General features: G+C 34.2%; 1 protein-coding gene across 1 annotated transcript; it reads left to right on the top strand.

Moving 5' to 3' along the window:
• The first annotated feature begins 3,472 nt into the window (after window positions 1-3,472).
• On the top strand, window positions 3,473-4,511 carry LOC110135817 (RCC1-like G exchanging factor-like protein). Its single transcript, XM_070458010.1, has one exon. The coding sequence runs from the start codon at window positions 3,525-3,527 to the stop codon at window positions 4,359-4,361; it is 837 nt and encodes a 278-aa protein (XP_070314111.1). The 5' UTR covers window positions 3,473-3,524; the 3' UTR covers window positions 4,362-4,511.
• The last annotated feature ends 17,813 nt before the right edge of the window (window positions 4,512-22,324 follow it).

Raw genomic sequence — 22,324 nt, 5'->3', positions numbered from 1 at the left:
TTAAGGTTGATTTCCTTCATGAGTGACTGGTCTATTTTACTTTAGACTTTTCTTTAACACATCATAGATCAAGGGCTTACTGAATCACACATTTTGTCAGAAGTGTAAAAGATGTCTACCATCCAGGTTTACTATCTATGAAGGCTTTTGCTTTATTTTCTCCCTCTCCATTCCCTTCTCCAACCAGGACTTCTTTTATTTTGCATGTATTGGGTATCATTTTTAACCTCCAATTAATAGTTATCATTTAGGGCTTCATTTGTCTTTCTCCTAGTCTTGCTTGAGAAAGAGTTGTTTTTTTGTTTGTTTGTTTGTTTTTAAATAAAGCTCTGATCTCCATTTGATTCTGAATATGGATTTTTTTGTAAGTGTGAAAATGTTGCCTTACTGTGATTATTACAATAAATTCTGCATGTTAATGTGCTTTGTAAAGCATAGAATCTGTGTATTATTGCCATTGAATTTAGGTGCAGTAATTTTTCATGTTTCATGTCCATTTCTTTCCACATGGCCAATTCAGAATTTAGGACTAGACTGGCTGCCCTCCAGGACATCATTAGTAGTGACCTTGTCACTTAATGTTAACTGTATACCTCATTTATACCATGGTTGAAAATGGCTGAAAGCCAGCACAAGTGAAGCATTGCAAACAAGGGCCAAGATAGGCAGGTACAGCCCTTATTTCCCATGTCTGTTAAAATAACGCTCAGCTCTCCAGCTTACTAGATCTATTTCATTGCTTTTGCCAAATATGGTCATCCTCAAAACTTTTTCTCAGAAATGTTCTGGCCCAGAAATACCAAATCTTTACTTTAAATACATAATATTTTAGGAATTTATTGATGATTACCTAATTAGAAAGTTCTGTTTCAGTAATACAAATTAAACATTTTTGCTATCTATAGAAAAAGAAAATGGATTAAAAATGGATGAATATTAATAAGGAAGCTATAAAAATCTCTAAAACCATTCACTGAATTGGTGCATTTAATCCTATAATCTAAGTATTATTGAATTAAGTATTTCTGTAATTATCATTTTACTTTAATTACACATATGTGTTGGGTTTTTTCATGCACTTATACATTTTTCCAATTTGTACTTAACACTATCAAAATGTCAAATTTTTTTGTTATATCCATTTGATATACTTAAAAGAAGAATGTCATAGCAAAAATATCACTTAATTCTATTTCTCCCTGTTCTGTTCAGTTCAGTTCAGTTCCGTCGCTCAGCCATGTCTGACTCTTTACAACCTCATGAGCCACAGCATGCCAGGCCTCCTTGTCCATAACCAACTCCTGAAGTTTACTCAAACTCATGTCCATTTAGTCGGTGATGCCATTCAACCATCTCATCCTCTGTCATCCCCTTCTCCTCACATCTTCAATCTTTCCCAGAATCAGGGTCTTTTCAAATGTCAGCTCTTTGCATCAGGTGGCCAAAGTATTGGAGTTTCAGCTTCAACATCAGTCCTTCCAACGAACACTCAGGACTGATTTCCTTTAGGATGGACTGGCTGGATCGCCTTGCAGTCCAAGGGACTCTCAAGAGTCTTCTCCAATACACCACAGTTCAAAAGCATCAATTCTTTGGCACTCAAATTTATTTATATTCCAACTCTCACATCCATACATGACTACTGGAAAAACCATAGCCTTGACTAGTGGACCTTTGTTGGCAAAGTAATGTCTCTGCTTTTAAAGATGCTGTCTAGGTTGGTCATAACTTTCCTTCCAAGGAGTAAGCATCTTTTAATTTCATGGCTGTGGTCACCATCTGCAGTGATTTTGGAGCCCAAGAAAATAAAGTCTGTCACTGTTTCCACTGTTTCCCTGTCTATTTGCCATTAAGTGATGGGACCAGATGCCATGATCTTAGTTTTCTGAACGTTGAGTTTTAAGCCAACTTTTTCACTCTTCTCTTTCACTTTCATCAAGAGGCTCTTTAGTTCTTCATTGCTTTCTGCCATAAGCATGGTATCATCTGCATGTCTGAGGTTATTGATATTTCCCCCAGCAATCTTGATTCTAGTTTGTGCTTCATCCAGCCCAGCATTTCTCTTGATGTACTCTGCATATAAATTAAATAAGCATGGTGACAATATATAGCCTTGATGTACTCCTTTCCCTATTTATCCCAGTAGTTATTAGTAAAGTCAGAAATAAATGGCAAAATCATTTTTTTACTTATGTACTATGTAGCAATTGAATAATTCTCATAATTAGAAAAAATAATTATTAATGTTTTTTAATGGAAAACTACAAAAAACTTGGGAAAGATGTCATTAAATAAATATAGCTTATTAATTTTTTTTGTTTTGGAATACAAACTAGTCTTATATAAAAATTTTTTGTTACATAGGTGTTTTTGGTTTGTATTGTTATTCCCACTTTCATAGTTTTTAGCAGGTATTGAATACTGAAACAAAAAATATCATCTACATGTCTGATTTAATCTGATAGGGAAGATATTTCAGTATGTAGAAACACTACACATAAACACAAGTATGTATGTTTAAATAAAGATAAACTTATTCTATGAAATTTATAAGGAATGGTGATTTTCACTAAACATAGAATTCTCACTCTCTAAAGTTTGAGAACTGTGAGAACTGATTCTGTATTAAGCCAGAAAACATGTTTTATTTGACCAAAATTAATTATACAAAGTGAAGCTGGCTTTTGTTGAACTTGCATTCTTTAGTTGGCCACCACTGGCACCACACTTTATTATTATTAATTTTCTTTGGACACTAAAACGACCTGTCTATCTCTGAAGATGTTTGATTTATGACTTTTGCTTGAAGCATTAAAATAAAACAGAAGGGAAATCATTTCTAAAAGTTTGCAGAAAGTAATGTTTTCACTAGTACAATGAAATATACAATATTCTATGTTAAGTAGCTATATTTTTATCAAATTATAACTGGAGAATCCAGAGCTGAATTATAACTTATTATATTAAAATTATATAATATTTAACTTTGTAATAACAATGCATATCAACAATAAACTGTATTTCATGGTGTAATTTCTATTCAGTCATTCCTAGAGTGATGGTAGTTATACCCAGAAATCAGAAGTTAACAGATATATACAGAATAGTCTCATGTTTTCTTCTTATCTTAGCCAAGTGAAAACTTGAATAAGTGTATACATAAAACTGTGGAAAACTACCTAGATAATATATAGAGAAATGCAGACAGGAAAGCAACAATTTATAAAAATTATAAATTACTGTAATAATATGGAATACATTTTATTTTCACTAGTATTCAAAAAAATACACATTTTACAAACTTTATTTTGGCTTGTAATATTAACACCATTACAAATTAAATTTGAGTGTGTGACTTAGCAGACAATTTTACATGCTACTGACAAGGATGCAAAGTGTTGTAACCTTTCTAATGACAGTTTTGTCACATGCCTAAAAATGTGACATATATATATATATATGGACAGCCCCAGGAGACGCGGGTGCCGCAGGTCTCCTGTGGCAGAGCCCACTCGCTCGTCCTGATGGACGGTGAAGGAGTCTTCAGCATGGGGAACAATTCTTATGGGCAGTGTGGAAGAAAGGTGGTCGAGAATGAAATTTATAGTGAGAGTCACGCAGTTCATAGGATGCAGGACTTCGATGTACAGGTGGTCCAGGTCGCCTGTGGTCAGGACCACAGTCTGTTCCTGACGGATCGAGGAGAAGTGTATTCTTGTGGATGGGGTGCAGACGGGCAGACAGGCCTGGGTCACTACAATATCACCAGCACGCCCACCAGGCTGGGCGGAGACCTGGCCGGAGTGAACGTCGTCCAGGTGGCCACCTACGGGGACTGCTGCCTGGCCGTCTCAGCCGACGGCGGCCTCTTTGGCTGGGGCAACTCTGAGTACCTGCAGCTGGCCTCCGTCACCGACTCCACACAGGTGAACGTCCCCCGGTGCTTGCCCTTCTCAGGAGTGGGGCTGGTGAAGCAGGCTGCGTGTAGGGGCACAGGCTGTGCGGTATTAAACGGAGAAGGACATGTTTTCGTCTGGGGCTACGGAATTCTTGGGAAGGGACCAAACCTCTTGGAAACCGCTCTTCCAGAAATGATTCCACCCACTCTGTTTGGCCTGACGGAGTTCAACCCGGGCGTCCAGGTTTCCCGCATTCGCTGCGGACTCAGCCACTTTGCCGCCCTGACCAACCGAGGAGAGCTGTTTGTGTGGGGCAAGAACATCCGAGGGTGCCTGGGAATCGGTCGCCTGGAAGACCAGTACTTCCCGTGGAGGAGGAGCTTCCCGACCCAGGGATCGAACTTGCATCTCCTGCACTCCAGGTGGATTCTTCACCCACTGAGCCATCAAGGAAGCCCCTAAGACTCCAGGTTGGTGTTCCCCCAATCACGGCACAGAGAAGGGAGGCAGGAGACGTGGCCCCGGATCAGCATGAAATCAGACAGCCGTCAGCCAGCGTCATTTGTTTTTTCTTCCATTTTAATGAACACTTTACAAAGTTAAAAAAAAAAACCCTATATATATATTTTAACTCTGCATATAAGTTAAATAAGCAGTGTGACAATATGCAGACTTGACGTACTCCTTTCCCAATTTGGAACCAGTCTGTTGTTCCATGCACGGTTCTAACTGTTGCTTCTTTACCTGCATACAGTTTTCTCAAGAGGCAGGTAAGGTCATTTGGTATTCCCATCTCTTTAAGAATTTTCCAGTTTGTTGTGATCCACATGATCAAAGGCTTTAGCATAGTCAATAAAGCAGAAGTAAATGTTTTTCTGGAACTCTTGCTTTTTCGATGATCCAGTGGATGTTGGCAACTGATCTCTGGTGCCTCTGCCTTTTCTTAAACCAGCTTGAACATATGAAAATTCACAGTTCACATAGTTTTGAAGCCTGGCTTGGAGAATTTTGAGCATTACTTGGCTATCGTATGAGATGAGTGCAATTGCACAGTAGTTTGAACATTCTTTGGCATTGCTCTTCTTTGGAATTGGAATGAAAACTGACCTTTTTCCATCCTGTGGCCACTGCTGAGTTTTCCAAATTTCCTGGCATGTTGAGTGCAGGATTTTCACAGCATCATTTTTCAGGATTTGAAATAACTCAACTGGAATTTCATCACCTCCATTAGGTTTGTTCATAATGATGTTTCCTAAGGCCCACTTGACTTCACATTCCAGGATGTCTGGCCCTAGGTGAGTGATCACACCATTGTGGTTATCTGGGTCATGAAGATCTTTTTTTGTATAGTTCTGTATATTCTTGCCACCTCTTCTTAATATCTTTGCTTCTGTTAGGTCCATATCATTCTGTCCTTTATTGTGCCCATCTTTGCATGAAATGTTCCCTTGGTGTCTCTAATTTTCTTGAAGAGATCGCTAGTCTTTCCCATTCTGTTACTTTCCTCTATTTCTTTGCACTGATCTCTGAGGAATGCTTTCTCATCTCTCCTTGCTATCTCTGGAACTCTGCATTCATATGGGTATATCTTTCCTCTTCTCCTTTGCTTTTTGCTTCTCTTCTTTTCTCAGCTCTTTGTTATGCCTTCTCAGACAACCATTTTGCCTTTGTTCATGGGAATGTTCTTGATCACTGCCTCCTGTACAGTGTCAGGGACCTCCATTCATAGTTCTATAGGCACTCTATCAAATCTAATCCCTTGAATCTATTTGTCACATCCTATCATAAGGGATTGGATTTAGGATATACTTGAATGGTCTGGTGGTTTTCCCAACTTTCTTCAATTTAGGTCTGAATTTGGCAATACAGAGTTCATGATCTGAGCCACAGTCAGCTCCCTGTCTTGTTTTTGTTGACTGTATAAAGCTTCTCCATCTTTGGCCATGAAGAGAATACTCACTTGGAATAATTTTAGCAGGAAATCCTTGGATTGGATTGCTCATGATAAGCTTATAATCTATAAATTTTTCCAGCACAGATATCTAGAAAATGTTACATTAGCTGTAAAATGCTTTGGTGTATAAAGTTATGATATTGACAAGGTGCTCCTTGTGAGAAGTACATGTATACTTCATGAAGAGAACTCATTACTCTGTATTAGAGGAAGTGTCTCATGTGGAGATGAAGTTCTGGGGGTGACCATCAAAGTCTCATAACTCTCTTTGATTTGCTCATGGCATTTGATTTCTTGTACACTTGATATGAGGTGTTATCTTTTATTCTAATATCTGATTTTAAAATATGCTCCATTTTAGATTAATCGTGAGCTTCTTGTTCACTCTTATTCTGGAGGGGCTTCTCCAAGGATTTGACATCTGAATAGTGATATGAATGTTCATAAATAAGCGTTGGAAAGAGCATGATGGAAGAGCCATGTGAAAATTTTGGAAAAGAATAAATTGGTAAAGCAGACTCAAATGTCCAGTGCGTGGTGTCTTAAGTTTTTTGGGTATGATCTCTTTTCATTCTTAGAAATCATTAAGCGATCAAAAAACTTTTTTTTTTAAATTTTTTCTTTTTGTCTGTCACTTTTTGCCATATTGGAAACATAAGAATTTAAAATATAGTGAATGATTTATTTAAAGCCAACCATAAACATACATGTTAATAACATACATAATGTTTGAATTATATTTTCCAAAACATAATAAGCATGGAGAAGAATGTCAATGCAGTGCATGTTTTTCACAATTCTCTAATATCTGCCTTAACAAAGGTGTCTAGGTTCTTATATTTGCCTTTACCTTTAACCTGTGGGATATAATAGTTTATATAGACTCTTGAAAATGCCACTGTGGAAAATTCTCACAGTTGTGAGAGAATAGAACTTACCAGGCATGTAAAGCCATTAGTATTATGATAAAAATAGGTTTGACCTTGTAGAGCTCTTCAAAGTGTCTTGGTGACACCAAGATACACTAATCATGATTTAAGAATCCATAATCTTGAAAATGAGTTTAAAGTATTTGAAGGATGGACAGAAGATTATTTAACTGAAATAATGTGAGAGATGATGAGGTCTGGTATGGAGGAAAGCAGGTCAGCAATGGAAGCAGGAGCAGATCATTTATGACCATGTGAATTATGGTAGAGTATTCAGACTTTTTTTTTTAATAGTTTTATTTATTTATTTGTGGCTGTGCTGAATATTGGATGCTGTGCAGATTTTCTCTAGCTGTGCTGAGTGGGGACTGCTGTCTATGTCTTCTCTTGTTCTGGAGCACTGGCTCTAGGGTGGGTGGGCTCAGTAGGACACAGGCTTAGCTGTTCTGGGGCATGTGAGATTGAATCCATGTCTCCTGCATTGACAGGCAGATTCTTTACACTGAGTCACCAGGGAAGCCCCAGATTTATTCTTATTTCAATGGAAAACCATTGGAACATTTTAAGAGGAGGAATGTTATCTGATTTTTATTTCAGAAAGTCAACACTGGTATGTGATAAGGAATTTATGCTGGTGGAGGGGGTAGACTAGAAAAGAGTATTAAGTTAGGAGACTTTTTCAGTTGTAGGCAAAGGTAATGTTGGCTGAAGATAACAGATAATGATTTTTAGATGGATCACACCACCATCATATGGAAGGTGGAAGCAGCACAGACTTTCCGGGAGAGATCTTCTGCTGAAATCACACTTACCTGATGGAAGATGGAAGGCTGTGAAACTGCTATGGGAATAGTAACCTCTTTACACATGAAGTACAGTAAAAAGTACAAATGAAATGCAGAGTATAACAGAGAAGACTTGGGAAGAAAATCCTGGAAAACAGTCATGCATCAAGGTTTTATCTTATTATTCCTGAGAAACAGTTATGCGCACTGAAATTTTTAGGATAAGGTTGAATGAATAAGTTCCTCTTCTTTCCCTTTGCATCTTTCAGGTGACTGGCTGTTACATTCAAAGAAAAGAATCTTGATTAACACACAGAGTTATTCTGTAATTATTGGTAATATAATATTGTATCAAATTAATAATCTTGATTTAAGAGTTGAATATGTTATTTAATCATTATTAGTAAAGAAATAAGAGACACACCCAGTATGTCAGTTTTTGTAAACAATGATATCAGTGATTACCTTTGAATGGTAGGATTATTCTTGTTTGTTTTCCTCTTATGATTTTCTGAAACTTCAAAACAATTAGTAAAGTAGTACTTTTAGAATTAAAAAGTACTATGAGAAAATAAAACATCATTAATACTAATTATTAACATAACCTGGTCTTGAAAATAATTTAAAAGTTTCCTATAAAATGTGATATCTCTGTCAAAATTTCCGACAGGTCTTCTATTAATGCATTAATAATTCCTAATTTAAAATATATGCCCACATAAATGTCCATACTTCAGAAACACCAGATATGTCCTAGAAGATAACCTTATAATTAGTGAAAAAAATAATTAAAACTATATTTTCATAGTCTTTGTTGTTTTTATTATTTTAAAAATCTTTTAGAAGGAGTCTAAATATATTTAACATCTATAAAGACACTACTAGGCTTCGTTTTTAACATGAATCTCAAATCTATGAAATATTATACTTAAAGGTTAAGATATGTACCTTGAGTTATGATAAACTTAAGTACTCTTGGTTGTTAATAATAGATTCACAATCAGTACACAATCCAATAAGCTTTTTGAGTTATTGTGCCTACATTTTAATCCAAGATGGGTGTGTTAACAGCTTTAGCAAATTACAAATGCTCCATTACAGAATATAACAAAGAATGGCCTGTATATAAGTAAGCTTTATTAAGTAGAAATAACTTGTTATACAAAGTGCCCTTGAAGTTCAGTTTTATATGTAACTTCTTGTATCTGCATTGTTTCTGAGCACTTTCATTTAGGTTCAAACCAATTGAAACATACTTTTCCACTTCACAGTCAGAATATTACAACTTTTTCAAGTGCTTTTACTTGCTACTTGTTTCATTTGGAAATTTGTTTTTTAATTTTAATAAGGTACAATTTTGACATGATATGTAATACAATCAAGTGTCACTTAGCTTTTAAATATCTATTGTTATAATTAAAGATACATTTCTGATTCAATCTTGAAATGCAAAAAAAAAAAGTATGTATATTATAAATGTAAAGAGGGACTTCTCTGGACTTCTCTGAAGCTTCCGAGGACAAATTGGAAACCCATAAACGCAGAATACTTCTTTCAGAACTCTCTGTGGAAAGCCAGTAGGTGGAGACAATGTCAGCTTCTCATACAGCTCTAGTCAACTTGAATTACTTTTCTTGCTTAGCTGCTTTTGAATGGACATGGGTTGTATGGCATGGACATGGCATTTTGGTTGTATTTTCAATCAGGCAAAATCACCACCTGGCTTTGAATCTAGAATCTCTAGCTGTGGCTCATATCTCATTGTTACCCTTGTGACTTTGTTTAACTCTGGTAAAGAAATATTTCAACCTCAAACAAACTAGGTGTTTTCACAAAGAACCATCTGTAAAAGGCCCTTGCCAGAAACCTGTTAAATATTCTCTTCTGTAATTGAATTTCAAACTTTTTTTTACAGAAACAATGCTGCACTATGAGGGCACGTTTATATTCAAATAATATTCTGTTTTGATTTAGTATTTAATCTGAGTGCTTCTATGGAAATTTGCATAATCTCTCAAATTATAAAACATGATATCCAATGGTTTATTATACTGCCCCTTCAATATTAAAGCTCCAAAGAGAAGGCACATGATGAGAATTGTGTATTGGGAGATATCAAAAATTTATACATGTATTATTGTCAAAAAACATTACCAACAAGGAGTCTATTAGTGGGATTATTAAAACGGGCTTACCCTTTGACATAGTAAATCCACCGCTAAAAGGCAATTATATTTGTACCTTGGTACTTGTTATACTATTGCTTGTGATAAAAGATGTGGGAATAAGCCAGCTTTATTTCAGTAAAGATGATACATACAATCTAACTGTACATCAATAGAAGCTTATATAAACATATAATAGCAGAAAATGAAGACTTAAGAGATACATTTCTCTAGTACGAGGCAAGCACTATACTATACAATTGTTAATACTGTGTGCATAGATCAAACTGTCAAGTGTGGGAGACATATGTTAATGCAAATAATCATCCACCCACCTGTGTAATTATCCCCTGTGAAATGTTTATCAGGGGGAAGTACAGAGAGAAATCCACATAAAATCTAAGTTGCAAAGTAGTAAATATTACACATATATACCAATAAAATATTTATATATAATAATTTCAATATGCACATAAAGTATAAAACAGTAATTATTTGGAAGACATTACAAAAGATGGTTAGTTTTGAATGGCTTGTATTTTTTTACTTTGCCAATACATTCCAATGCAGAAAACATTTTAATTGTAGAAAGATATTAAATTACATTAGTAGGAATGAGTTTACAAAAACTTTTTAAAATTAATTAATTTATTTTAATTGGAGGATCATTACTTTACAATATTGTGATGGTTTTGCCAAAAATAAACACGAATCAGCCAAAGGTATACATGGGTTCCCTCCATAATTTCAATATGTAATTAAGAAAATACTAAATTACTTAAAGTCAATATTTGTAAATGTATTATTTTCCTTATTTTAAAGCAGCTATTTGCAGCTTCAATAACAAGAGCAGATTCTTACTCACTGATTTGCTCAGTGGAAATTAGACTGATCTGCTTCTTTTCCTTAACATGATAAATTTCCATAAGTAGAGAAAGCATAGGAGTTGGTGACTTGCTTGAGGACAAAAGCTAATTTCCAGAAAGTAGAAATGTTTTGTCTCTAGACCACAGGTCAGCAAAATAGACTCTATAAGCCAAATTCAGTCCACAGCCTGTTTTTTTTTTTTTTTTTTTCGGGCTTCAGACTAAAAATAAATGTTATGTTTTAAGTGTTTGAAAAAATAAAAAATGGAAGTATTTTACATATATTTTATGACATTTAAATTTCAGTGACCATAAATAAATGTCTTAATGAGGTAGCATTTAGTATATTCACTATGTTGTGCAATCACTACCTCTCTAGTTTCAAGGCTTTCTTCATCATTCCAAAGAACATCCAGTCCTCCTCCTTCCCTCCCCACATACTCTAGCAAGCACTAATCTATTTCATCTCTCTAATACTCATGAATATTAATTTGTTAATATAAATTAAACTCAGGAATATTAACATGAATTAAGGTCAATGCATCTATAATGATAATTACATTGGTATAGATATGCACTCACATCAAACACACATGCATACATTTTTTCAAAAGTTTGGTACTACTTTGTTTAAAATCTACCATTATTATTTCATTAGAAGATACTCTACTACTTTTTCCTCAAGGTTCTCATTATCATGATTCTTTCTTTACAGACTAGGTCATTTAGTTATACTCTTCAATATATATTTAATAAATCATACCTGGAATTTTTAAGTTAGTGTGAAAAAATATTGTAGTCATCATAGCTGCTTACTGGGTTTAAATACTAATGGAATTGGAATTAAGTAGAGGCTGTAATTACACATATATTTTCCAGAAAAAATACAAATTGATGATCTACCCCATTTCATTTCCCTCCAGGATAGCACAGAAGAATTACCCAGAATATGAAACTATTACCTGACCCATCAGTGAAGATTGCTCAAGATGACTATGTCATAGATGAAAACTGTGTACTGGAACTATGTACCCATGAATAAATTTGTATGAAAAATTCAAAACATATTATCTGAAAAAAAGACATGGATCCAAGTTTATGAGCCCAATACTGTCATTAATAAAATAATTCTGAATTATATTGCAGAATGATGCTAGGAATTCATAGCTATCAGCACTAGGGTTTAATACCATTCTTTTTGTTCAATCACTATGTCATGTCTGACTCTTTGTGACCCCAAGGGCTGTCGCATGCCGGACTTCCCTGTGCTTCATTATCTCCAGGAATTTGCTCAAATTCATGTCCATGGAGTCAGTGATGCCATCCAACCGCCTTATCCTCTGTTGCTGCCTTCTCTTGCCCTCAAACTTTCCCAGCATCAGTGTCTTTTCCAATGAGTCCGCTGTTTGTATTAGGTGGCCTAAGTATTGGAGCTTCAGATTCAGTCCTTTCAATGAATATTCAGGGTTGATTTCCTTTAGGAATGACTGGTTTGGTCTCCAAGGGACTCTCAAGAGACTTCTCCAGCACCACACTTTGAAAGCATCATTTCTTCAGTGCTCAGCCTTCTTTATGGTGCAACCCTTTTATCTGTACATGATTACTAGAAAAACCATAGCTTTGACTATATGGACTTGTGTCAGCAAAGTGATGTCTCTAGTTTTTAACACCATTCTTGGTGAAGTCAATCAGGTAATATACTCATGATACAAGTGCTTTTAAAGTACATATACATTGGGCTTCCCTGTTGGTCTAGGGCTTAGGAATCTTCTACCGATTCAGGGAACTTGAGTTTGGTCTCCCTCATGCTGTGAAGCAACTAAGCCCTTGTGCTATAGCTACTGAGCTCATGCTCTAAAGCCCATGAGCCACAACTACTGAAGCTCTGGCACCTAGATCCCATGCTCCGCAACAAGAAAAGCCACGCACTGCAATGAAGAGTAGCCCCTACTTGCTGAAACCAGAGAAAGCCTGAGTGCAGCCAAAATAAATAAATTAATTCAATAATTTAAAAAAGAAAAAATCTTTAAAAAAAGGACATGTACATTTATTTGATTTTGAATTCAAAATAGACAGCCAAATGCAGTCCCACATTTCCTCTTATTACATATAAAGCTTAGCAAGCCTGTGATGTATAGAGTCCAGGTAATACAGAATACACTTAGAGCTTTACTTTATATGCATGACCTATTGCATGACCCCCACAATTTTTCATTGTTCTTATTGTCAGTGAAGATACTGGAAGGTAGGTCAAGTCTTCCACCATGTTCCTGGAATTAATAACAAAAAGGACTACTTTGACAGTAGGGGTGCTACTCTGATCTTTTGCTTCCTGGTATCAGAGAAGGTAAAATTCCAAACTGATCAGTTTCTTGGTCTATAGTTGAGTAAGCCCAATTATCTCTCTATTTCAGGTTTACTTTGATACTTTTTTTGGCTTTTTCTTTTTTTACTTTTTCAGGTTTGCCACAGATTTATTTTTTAAAGTTTTTTCAGCTTTGCTGGTTATAGTCATTCAGTCGTGTCCAGCTCTTTGTGAACCCATGGAACCATGGAGCCCAACAGACTCTGTCCATGGAATTCTCCAGGCAAGAATACTGAAGTGGGTAGCCATTCCCTTCTCTAGGGGATCTTCCTGACCCAGGCACTGAACCTCAGTCTCCTGTATTGCAGGCAGATTCTTTACTGTCTGAGACATATTGGCACATAATTGATGTATACATTTGTGTAAATTTAAGGTGGTATTTTTGGTGTCATATCAGAAAAAAAATATTGCCAAGACAAATATCAATTTTGTTTTGTTTTCACAGTCACTTTGCTTAAGACCTCTATGCCTTTATTTATTTAAGTGATTTTTTTTTGTATGAGTTGCTTATATTTGAATTGTTTGAAAGACTTTGTAATTAAGTGATTTTTGACTGTGGTGAGTCTTCATTGCTGCGTGTGGGCTTTCTCTCATTGCGGTGAGTGGGGACAGCTCTTCATTGTGGTGTGCTGGCTTCTCTTGTTGCAGAGCATGGTCTCTAGGCACATGTGCTCTAGCAGCTGAAGTACACAGGCTCAGTAGTTGCAGCTTGCAGGTTCTAGGCTGTAAGTTCAGTAGCTGTGGTTCATGGACTTAGTTGCTCTGTGGCATGTGAGATCTTTCCACACCAGGGAATGAACCCATGTCCCCTGCATTAGCAAGAGTATTTTTAACTACTGGACCACAAGTGAAGTCTCAGGATCTCTATGCCCTTTATTATATTACTATGGATTCTCTCCATATTTCTTCTTGGTCTTGGTCTAAGGTATATTGAATATCATATACATAGTTGTGGATTTTATTTTAGGTCATTTATTCTGCTTGGTGTTTCCTAAAAATCCTGAGTCTGAAGTTCAGTATCTGTCATTAATTTTGGAAAAATTCTTAGCTATTAGTACTTCAAATATTTCTTCTGCTCTATTCCTTCTTTCTTATCCTTCTAATACTATAAATATATTTACTAATGGACCTGTTGAAATTGTCTCATAATTCTTAGATGTTCTGGTCTTTCTTTTTGCCTTTGGTGTCTGTTTTTTTTTTTTTTTTTATTATAGTATTTTCAAAGTTATATCCATGTTGTAGCTTGTACTAGTATTTTATTCCTTCTAATGCCAAATAAATTCTATCATGTGTATATTTCATATTTTATTTATCCATTCATCAATTGATGGACATAGGGTTTTGTTCCAGTGCATAACATTGTTGCAAATATTTATATAAAAGTTTTTGTATGGACATATGTTTTCAGTATCTTGTATAAATGTATCTAGGAGTGGAATTGTTGGTTCATATGGTAACTCTATGTTTAACTTTTTGAGAAACTGCAAAATTGCTTTCTAAAACAACTATATTTTACTTTCCATCAGCAGTTTTTGAAAGTTGTAATTTCTTCACATCTTCACCAACACTTATTTTCTTTTTTTTTTCGTTCTAGCTATCCTAGTGGGTTGTGAAGTGATGTGTTATTGTGGTTTTGATTTGTATCTCCCTAATGACTAATGTTGCTGAGCATCTTTTCATGTATTTATTCACCATTTTTGTATCCATTTGGTAGCAATATCTACTCTCATCGTTTGCCCATACTGGTCTTTTTATTATATTTTTTATCTTTGCATTACAATTAAAGAAGTTTCTATTGGCCAATCTTCAAGCTCACTGATTATTTTCTTGATCATGTTCTATCTACTGAAGTGCCCATCAAATACATTTTTAGTTTGTTTCAGCTTTTGTTTCATGTCTGGCATCTTCTTTTAATTCTTTTTAGAGTTTCCAGATATCTCTTCTCGTCTTAACCATCTGTTCCTACATGTTGTCTACTTTTTGTCTATGCTTGTCTTTACTATATAAATGATAGTTATTCTAAACTCCCTGTCTGATAATTTCTAAATGAAATCTCAGTCATTCTGTGGACACCTGTCTTTGAGCTGCAACATTCACAGATGCTTCTTACCACTTTTTCCTCTTTAAGTGAGATAGAACCAGAGGGCTCTGGACTTGCAGAAATTCCCTTCTCTCAGCTGATAGAAGTCTTTTCCCCCTGAAGTACAGATTTTTGTTGTGAAGAACATTTTAGACATGTTTCAAAACATTTACTTTTCCCCTTACCCTGTCATACTCATGAGGACATCTTTCTTGGCTTTTAATCATGAGAATGTGGTTGGGTTCTTATATGCCAAACCTATGAAACTGTGGTTCCCCCTGCAAAGTCATCTGAAATTTTTTTCACTCTCAAGCCACTCTGCACCTCCCCTCCAACAATTCATCTAAATTGCCATTTACAGATTCCTGTTTGCTTATGGCCCTGGGTACTTCTACCCAAGGTAAACAAATAATAGCTGTAACTCTGGATTAATGTGTCTCTCTAGATTGAAGAATGACATCTTTTATGAAAGCAACATCCTCTGATGAATTCAAAGAAAGTTATTAATGTTCAGTTTTGGACTTTTTTACTTGTCACTCCAGCACTGTGATTGGCATATTTTTTTTCAATGTTCAGTTTTTTCAGCTATTTTCTTATTGTAAGAATGCTGGTAACTACATGAAGCTCTTTTCAATTTTGAAATAGTATGTCTAATACTATTTCTTTGATAATAAACCCTAAATGATGCTAGTTTTATTGCTAAAATTGTTTGTTGGTCTTACAATAATATGCAAATATTTTTCTTTTATTTACTGATTACATTTTCACGCATGACATATGTGCACACATGCATTACATTCTAATTGACATCCTTGTACCATGTGGGTTAGGTATTCTACAGAGGTTATTTGTGCTTGTGTCATATTTTTATTTTACCACATAAATATATTTTGAACTATTATGATGTTAATAGCAAAGTGAACAAGAAATAAGATCACATGATAACTAAATTAACAACAGCAAAAAATAAAACACAAAGTATCAATATAAGAAATACTGCAAGTTTCTTCAATAAGAATAGCAGAGACAATGGGATCTATAATCCCAGAGAAAGGTTAAGGAGTTATTGAGGCTTTAATAGAAAAGATAAGAGTTAATAAAAATCTTATAGAACTGGATAGAGGGAAAAATCAGGTGATAGAATTACATTCTCTCAAATTTTGATGGCAGAGAAGATACCCAACAGCTTTGTTATGAAGTACAAATAGGATATTCCTACTTGATAAGTTTCATGGTACTTATTTATTGGTATATTGCAATCATCCTTTTTTTAATCAAAATTAGCAAGATAAATATGAAGCAGTGAATGTGAGGAAGGTTTGGAGAAACTTACCTCTTAATGCTTTATCTCTATAAAGATGCATTTCTACAACTATTCTACACACTGGTTCACATATATACTGCTGAACTTTATTTAAAAAAACTGTATTTTGTTCTCAATAAGATTTGGCAGAAAATAGAAAACAGAGATACTAATATGAGAGGTGTATAAATGGTAAAATCTATAGTGCATAAACAATTATTTAGGAGTATTAAATATGCACAGGGACAAATGCAAAGATAACTAGAATGCACTAAAACTGGATATTCTTTTAATGTTAAAAATCTCTTTGCTATTCAATTAGATAACAGTAACTATTGACATAGTGATTTGCATCATATGCATATTTACTTGGAGCTGTGTGCCCATTAAGTAGTTTAGACAGGAGAGTTTTAGTCAACAAATTTTATAATGATTATCTTTCTACTTAAAGAATCTTTTCATTACCTGGACATATTTTTGTGATATTCCTTAAGGTTATGTTTACATGTAATGATATTGCCTGGCTATTGCATTTGTCTAATCAGGAAGATTTGGCAATGTAATAAAAATATTTATTTAGTATAAGTAAGAAATAGTTATATATAATATAATCAAAATATTAATTTCCAACTGTGATCATTTAAATTTACCTCTTTTGTTCATGTGACAGTTCTTGCAAACATCTACTTCTTTAGAATGCAAATAACTCCTTTTAGATGTTACTGTTTTCGAATAATGACAATAGCTTTTGATTTTGCACTTTCTTAAATTTTATTATGAATATTGATTTCAAAGGGGTAATAAAGGAGTACTCTCAATTTGAAATGAATTTTGTATTTTATAAATGTCAGTCATTAGAGGAGCAAAATATGAAAATAAATTATATGTTTGTAGAATATAGAAAGCTTTCAGAATTATATATTTTGAACTTTTATCTTACATTTTGTATCCAAATTTATTACTTAATACCTTTTAAACTTATTTTGGAACTATTTTAGATTAACAAAAAAATTGCAAAGATAGTACAGAAAAATCTATTGCATCCTTCATTCAACTCCTCTTGTTATTATTTTTCATAAACATCATATATTTATTACTATCAAGAAATTCACAGTTGTACAATGCTATTAGCTAAGTTGTAGGTTTTATTCAAATTTTTTGCGAGCTTTTTTCAACAATGTCCTTTTACTCTGCCAAGATTAAATCTTGAATATCATATTCCATTTAGTTATGTAATGTCCCAATATATGTGAATTCCTTCATCTTTACTTATTTTTCTGAACGTTGCCACTTTGAAGAGTTAGTAGTTCAGCATTTTGTAGAATCTCCCTTGAATTTGGCTTTTGTCTAATGGTTTCTCATCATAAGAGTGAGATTATTGATTTACGGGAGAATACAAGGGAGGTGAAGTGTACTTCTTACTGTATCTTGTGAGGTAATGCCTGATATTAGCAAGAATTATTATTGGAGTCTGACACTAAGTTTGAAAATTTCTTGGACATTATTCCATTCAATATTTCTTCCTCCTCATTCTTTCTGTCTTCCCATTTCAAGGTTCCAATTACACAAATATAGATATTTTTCATATCATGTCATAAGGCTTGGATAGTATGGGCCTCTTGTTTTGCTTGATTTTACCTTTTTACTACATGCATTGCGTTTGGGGTAATTTTTACTGACCTACCTTCAAATTCACTGAATGATTTTCTTCAACAATGTTATGTCTATTAATAATTACATTAAGTGCATCTTCATTTCTGTTAGTGTTTTGTGTTGTTTTTATTTCTAGCATTTCGATTTTATTCTTTCTTACAGTTTCTACACCTCTGCTGAAGTTACTCATATTACTCAAATAAGGTATTGCATGCCTTATCTGATATCACCTTTACAGTCCTTTTTGGATCCCATAGAACAGAGTGACATTTGAGCTCTTATAACATCTTAAACACAATTCTGTCCATGTAATTATCATGCTGCAATGGATAGCATTAGAGCCAGAGCTACCCAAGAGCAAGGAATTTGTCTCAACTTTTTTTTTTTTTTAAACACTGGAAGTTATCACAATGACTAGTATAAATAACTAATGAATTGTGAATTAGTAAATGGGTAGCTAACATTTTTATATAGCCCTTAAGAAATTACTGTCACCTACACAAATACTAGTATACCATATTAAGCAGATAAGAAGTGAGTAGTACACTTTACTGGAACTTAATAGGGTCTCAGGATATAAATCAATCAATAAATGAGTATTTATGTTTAATACTAAATATCTTGTCCCATTTTAATTCTCAAGCTGTGAAATTGCTAATAAGTAGCTTAGAAAATATCAGATGATTCTAAATTCTTTAGATTCATTTATCATCTCTGAGTGTTATTTATTATTTATTTTTATTTTAGTGTTCATGCTTCCTCCTCTAAATTAGGACTTCATTGTGAGCACAAAATTTTACAATATCTGAGTCATTTTTTGTTAAAATAGAATTCTTTCCACTTCATCACCAAAAGATTACAAAAATCATGAACTCAAATAAAATACATGATGGCTTTTGCAAATACCATGCCCTGTGTGGAGTGCACTTTTTGAGAGGAGACACATCAAAAATATAATATGAACTACTATTTAATATAGCTATGACTAAACACACCCAATCTGTGAGGTATATTTTGCAAATTTTCATGTAATTGCTGTGTTAGATGTTTGAAATACATCTTTATCCCTGTGTCTTTAATAATGTAAAATTCAAGTTTAAGTAAGAAAATATGCTTATATTCTTGGGAGTCCTCTGAGATACTTATTTTATGATGATGTGGTAATTGCTATCAGGACATTTCTTGATGATGATTGATAATTAGGGTCTCATCTACTATTTCTGTTTCTAAAAGACCTTTATCAACATTAACACTTTTGACCTTTTTAATTGCATGGATTAAAGCTAGAAATAGTGGTTATTAATGTTCTGTACTTTCATGCCTAGAGCTTGAAATAATGTTTGCTTTCTCAATAGCACTCAGAAAGTTTACATTTCGCTCAGTAAATGTGACTTTAAAGGTGGCTCTGTAGTGGGTTTTAATTTTGTATTCATAAATCTTTCAACAACAGTTAGTAGCTTCTGGTGTTTACTGAATCCTCCTTGATGCATCCATTTCATTCTGATTACAGATTTTAGCTGGGCTGAACATATCCATGCACCCCATTTATTATAGAAGGCAAGAAAAAAAAACTATTTATAAAAGTGTCTGCTTTTTCCTCTCTTTACACAAAATTTAAAATGGCATCTTTTAGACTTGTCATTCAAATCTGCCAGGATATGACAGTGATGTAAAACAGTATTGCGAATGCAGAACTGTGCTGTAGAATTAAAGGTACCTTTGATATGCAACCTCCCAATTAGGGAGGCCACTTATTGTTGATTTCTAAAAACGAGTGAAAAATATCATGACTTGAGAAAAAAAAATTATTGATATACATGCAAGAAGAAAAACATACTGCTTAATAAAAATGGATTTTGCACAGTATTAATATAGTTATGAATAAAGAATATTGCAACTTATAGTGGCCATTTATTCGTATATAACTGCTTGTATTATGCAGAAATAGGTAATAGGAATGTTTAAACATGCACACAGATGTGCATAAATGTGCATTCATCATATGTGAGTATATATACACTTACACTAATTAAAATGTATCAACTCTTTATTAAAATATTTAATATTTTATCTTGTACCTGGATGTGCTACAAATCAGACAACAAAGTGAAATATTATCACATTTGTTTCTAATTATTATGTATGGACTAACAGCTGGATGGTAAACTTATTATTTTACCCTTTATGGATTTATCTGGACATATCTCAGATAAAATGAGGGTAGATTAGTGAGAACTTTGGCAGAGATAAGAGAAGAAAAACTCTTATTTTCCACACATATGACACCCATTTGAACCTAATCATTTTAATGCTGACATGAACAGCTATGCTGGTGCTCATGATTTGGTAATGAGAGTTGTGCATCTATAAGGCAGTTTTTAGAAAACTAATGTTTTATAGGCTAAAGGTAATTGTGTATAGATATACACATATATACAAATAGGACCAGAAGCCACTTTTCTAATCTGATTTCCACTTTCTCCATTATACTTTTTTTGCTTAAACAGAACTTCATAAAGAATAAAGATATAATGCGTATTTTACAAGTTACTATAAGAAATATCCAGAAAAAAATCTAATTTCATTATTTGTACTTGTTTTATAGTCTTTCAATTTTGGAATGTATCATCGATACATTCATTTGCTTTTGCTTTATCAGTCAGCGTCAAACTCTTTGCAACCCCATGGACTGCAGCATGCCAGGCTTTCCTGTCCATCACCAACTCCCAGAGCATACTCAAACTCATGTCTGTCAATTTGGTGATGCCATCCAACCATCTCATCCTCTGCCGTTCCATTCTCCTCCCACCTCCAATCTTTCTCAGCATCAGCATACAAAGAGTCAGCTCTTCGCATCAGGTGGCCAAAGTATTGGAGTTTCAGCTAAAGCATCAGTCCCTGTAATGAATATTCAGGATTGATTTCCTTTAGGATGGACTGGTTGGAGCTCCTTGCAGTCCAAGGGGCTCTCAAGAGCCTTCTCCAGCACCACAGTTCAAAAGCATCAATTCTTTATAAACTTGTGAAATAAAAGCATAAGATATTACCTTTTCTTTAAGTTGGAGAAAAATGGAATATACAGAATTTAAGGTGATTCACATAAAATGACATAAATTAGTGGAAAAATCAATGACAGTTTCCTCTTATACTTACACGGGTTTTGTTACCTCTGAACATGAAAACATAATCACTAAATCATGTATTTTTTTCAGATTGCTCATGAATATTTTTGACAAATACAGGAACATAAAAGGTACTCTGACTAACTGCTAAAAAAAGAAAAAAGAGTGAATAAAAATTTGAAAGTGAAAGTTTAGAACTTTTAATTTCATAGCATCATAATATTACATATAAAATTGATTTTTAAAATAAACATTCTTAAAGTAAAACAGAATAAATCTATTTTCCAGTCAACATGAACACATGTTGAAACACTGTACACAGAAAAGCCAGTGAAATGAGAGTTTATAGTTTTCTAGTAGATCTACTTCCCAGGTGACTCAACACTAAAGAATCCAGTGAACTATCTTGACTATTCTAGTTTTAAGTTGATTGATACTTTTGAGAACATTTTTGTTATCTTTATCCCTATGTATCAATGTGAGAGTTGGACTATAGAGAAAGCTGAGCACTGAATAACTGATGCTTTTGAACTGTGGTGTTGGAGAAGACTCTTGAGAGTCCCTTGGACTGCAAGGAGATCAAAGCAGTCCATCCTAAAAGAAATCAGTCCTGACTATTCATTGGAAGGACTGATGCTGAAGCTGAAACTCCAATATTTTGGTCCCCTGATGTGAAGAACTGACTCAGTGGGAAAGACCCTGATGCAGGGAAAGATTGAAAGCAGGAGGAGATGGGGATAACAGAGGATGAGATGATTGGATGGCATCACCGACTTGATGGACATGAGTCTGAGCAAGCTCCAGGAGTTGGTGATGGACAGGGAAGGCTGGAATGCTGCAGTCTATGGGGTCACAAAGAGTTGAACTAGACGGAGAGACTGAACTGAAATGATGTATCAGTGAGGAAGTTTATTCCAATACTTGTAATGATCTAGAGTAGAGAGTAAAAAATATTGATAGGGAAATCTTAAATCATGTTAAATTTCTAGATATATTAGTTGAGATAATGTCAATTACAAAGTTAAATAATATAATGAATATGAGAAGAAACATACTGAAAAAATTTCTAATTCTAGCTTTAACCAAAGCAGATATATCCTAAAAGACCTTAATGGAATCATAGAGAGCATCAATAGCCACATTTTTCTTATTGGAACAGTTTTGCAGATTAGTCAAATTTTCACTAATTACCATAATTAAATT

Source organism: Odocoileus virginianus, chromosome 29 (genome assembly GCF_023699985.2).
Source record: "Odocoileus virginianus isolate 20LAN1187 ecotype Illinois chromosome 29, Ovbor_1.2, whole genome shotgun sequence".
In the NCBI taxonomy this organism is placed as follows: Eukaryota; Metazoa; Chordata; class Mammalia; order Artiodactyla; family Cervidae; genus Odocoileus; species Odocoileus virginianus.
This window is presented reverse-complemented; position numbering and strand designations above follow the sequence as displayed.

Coding starts and splice junctions, on each gene's coding strand:
- LOC110135817 (XM_070458010.1), top strand. CDS start 3,525: ATGGACGGTGAAGGAGTCTTCAGCATGGGGAACAATTCTTATGGGCAG.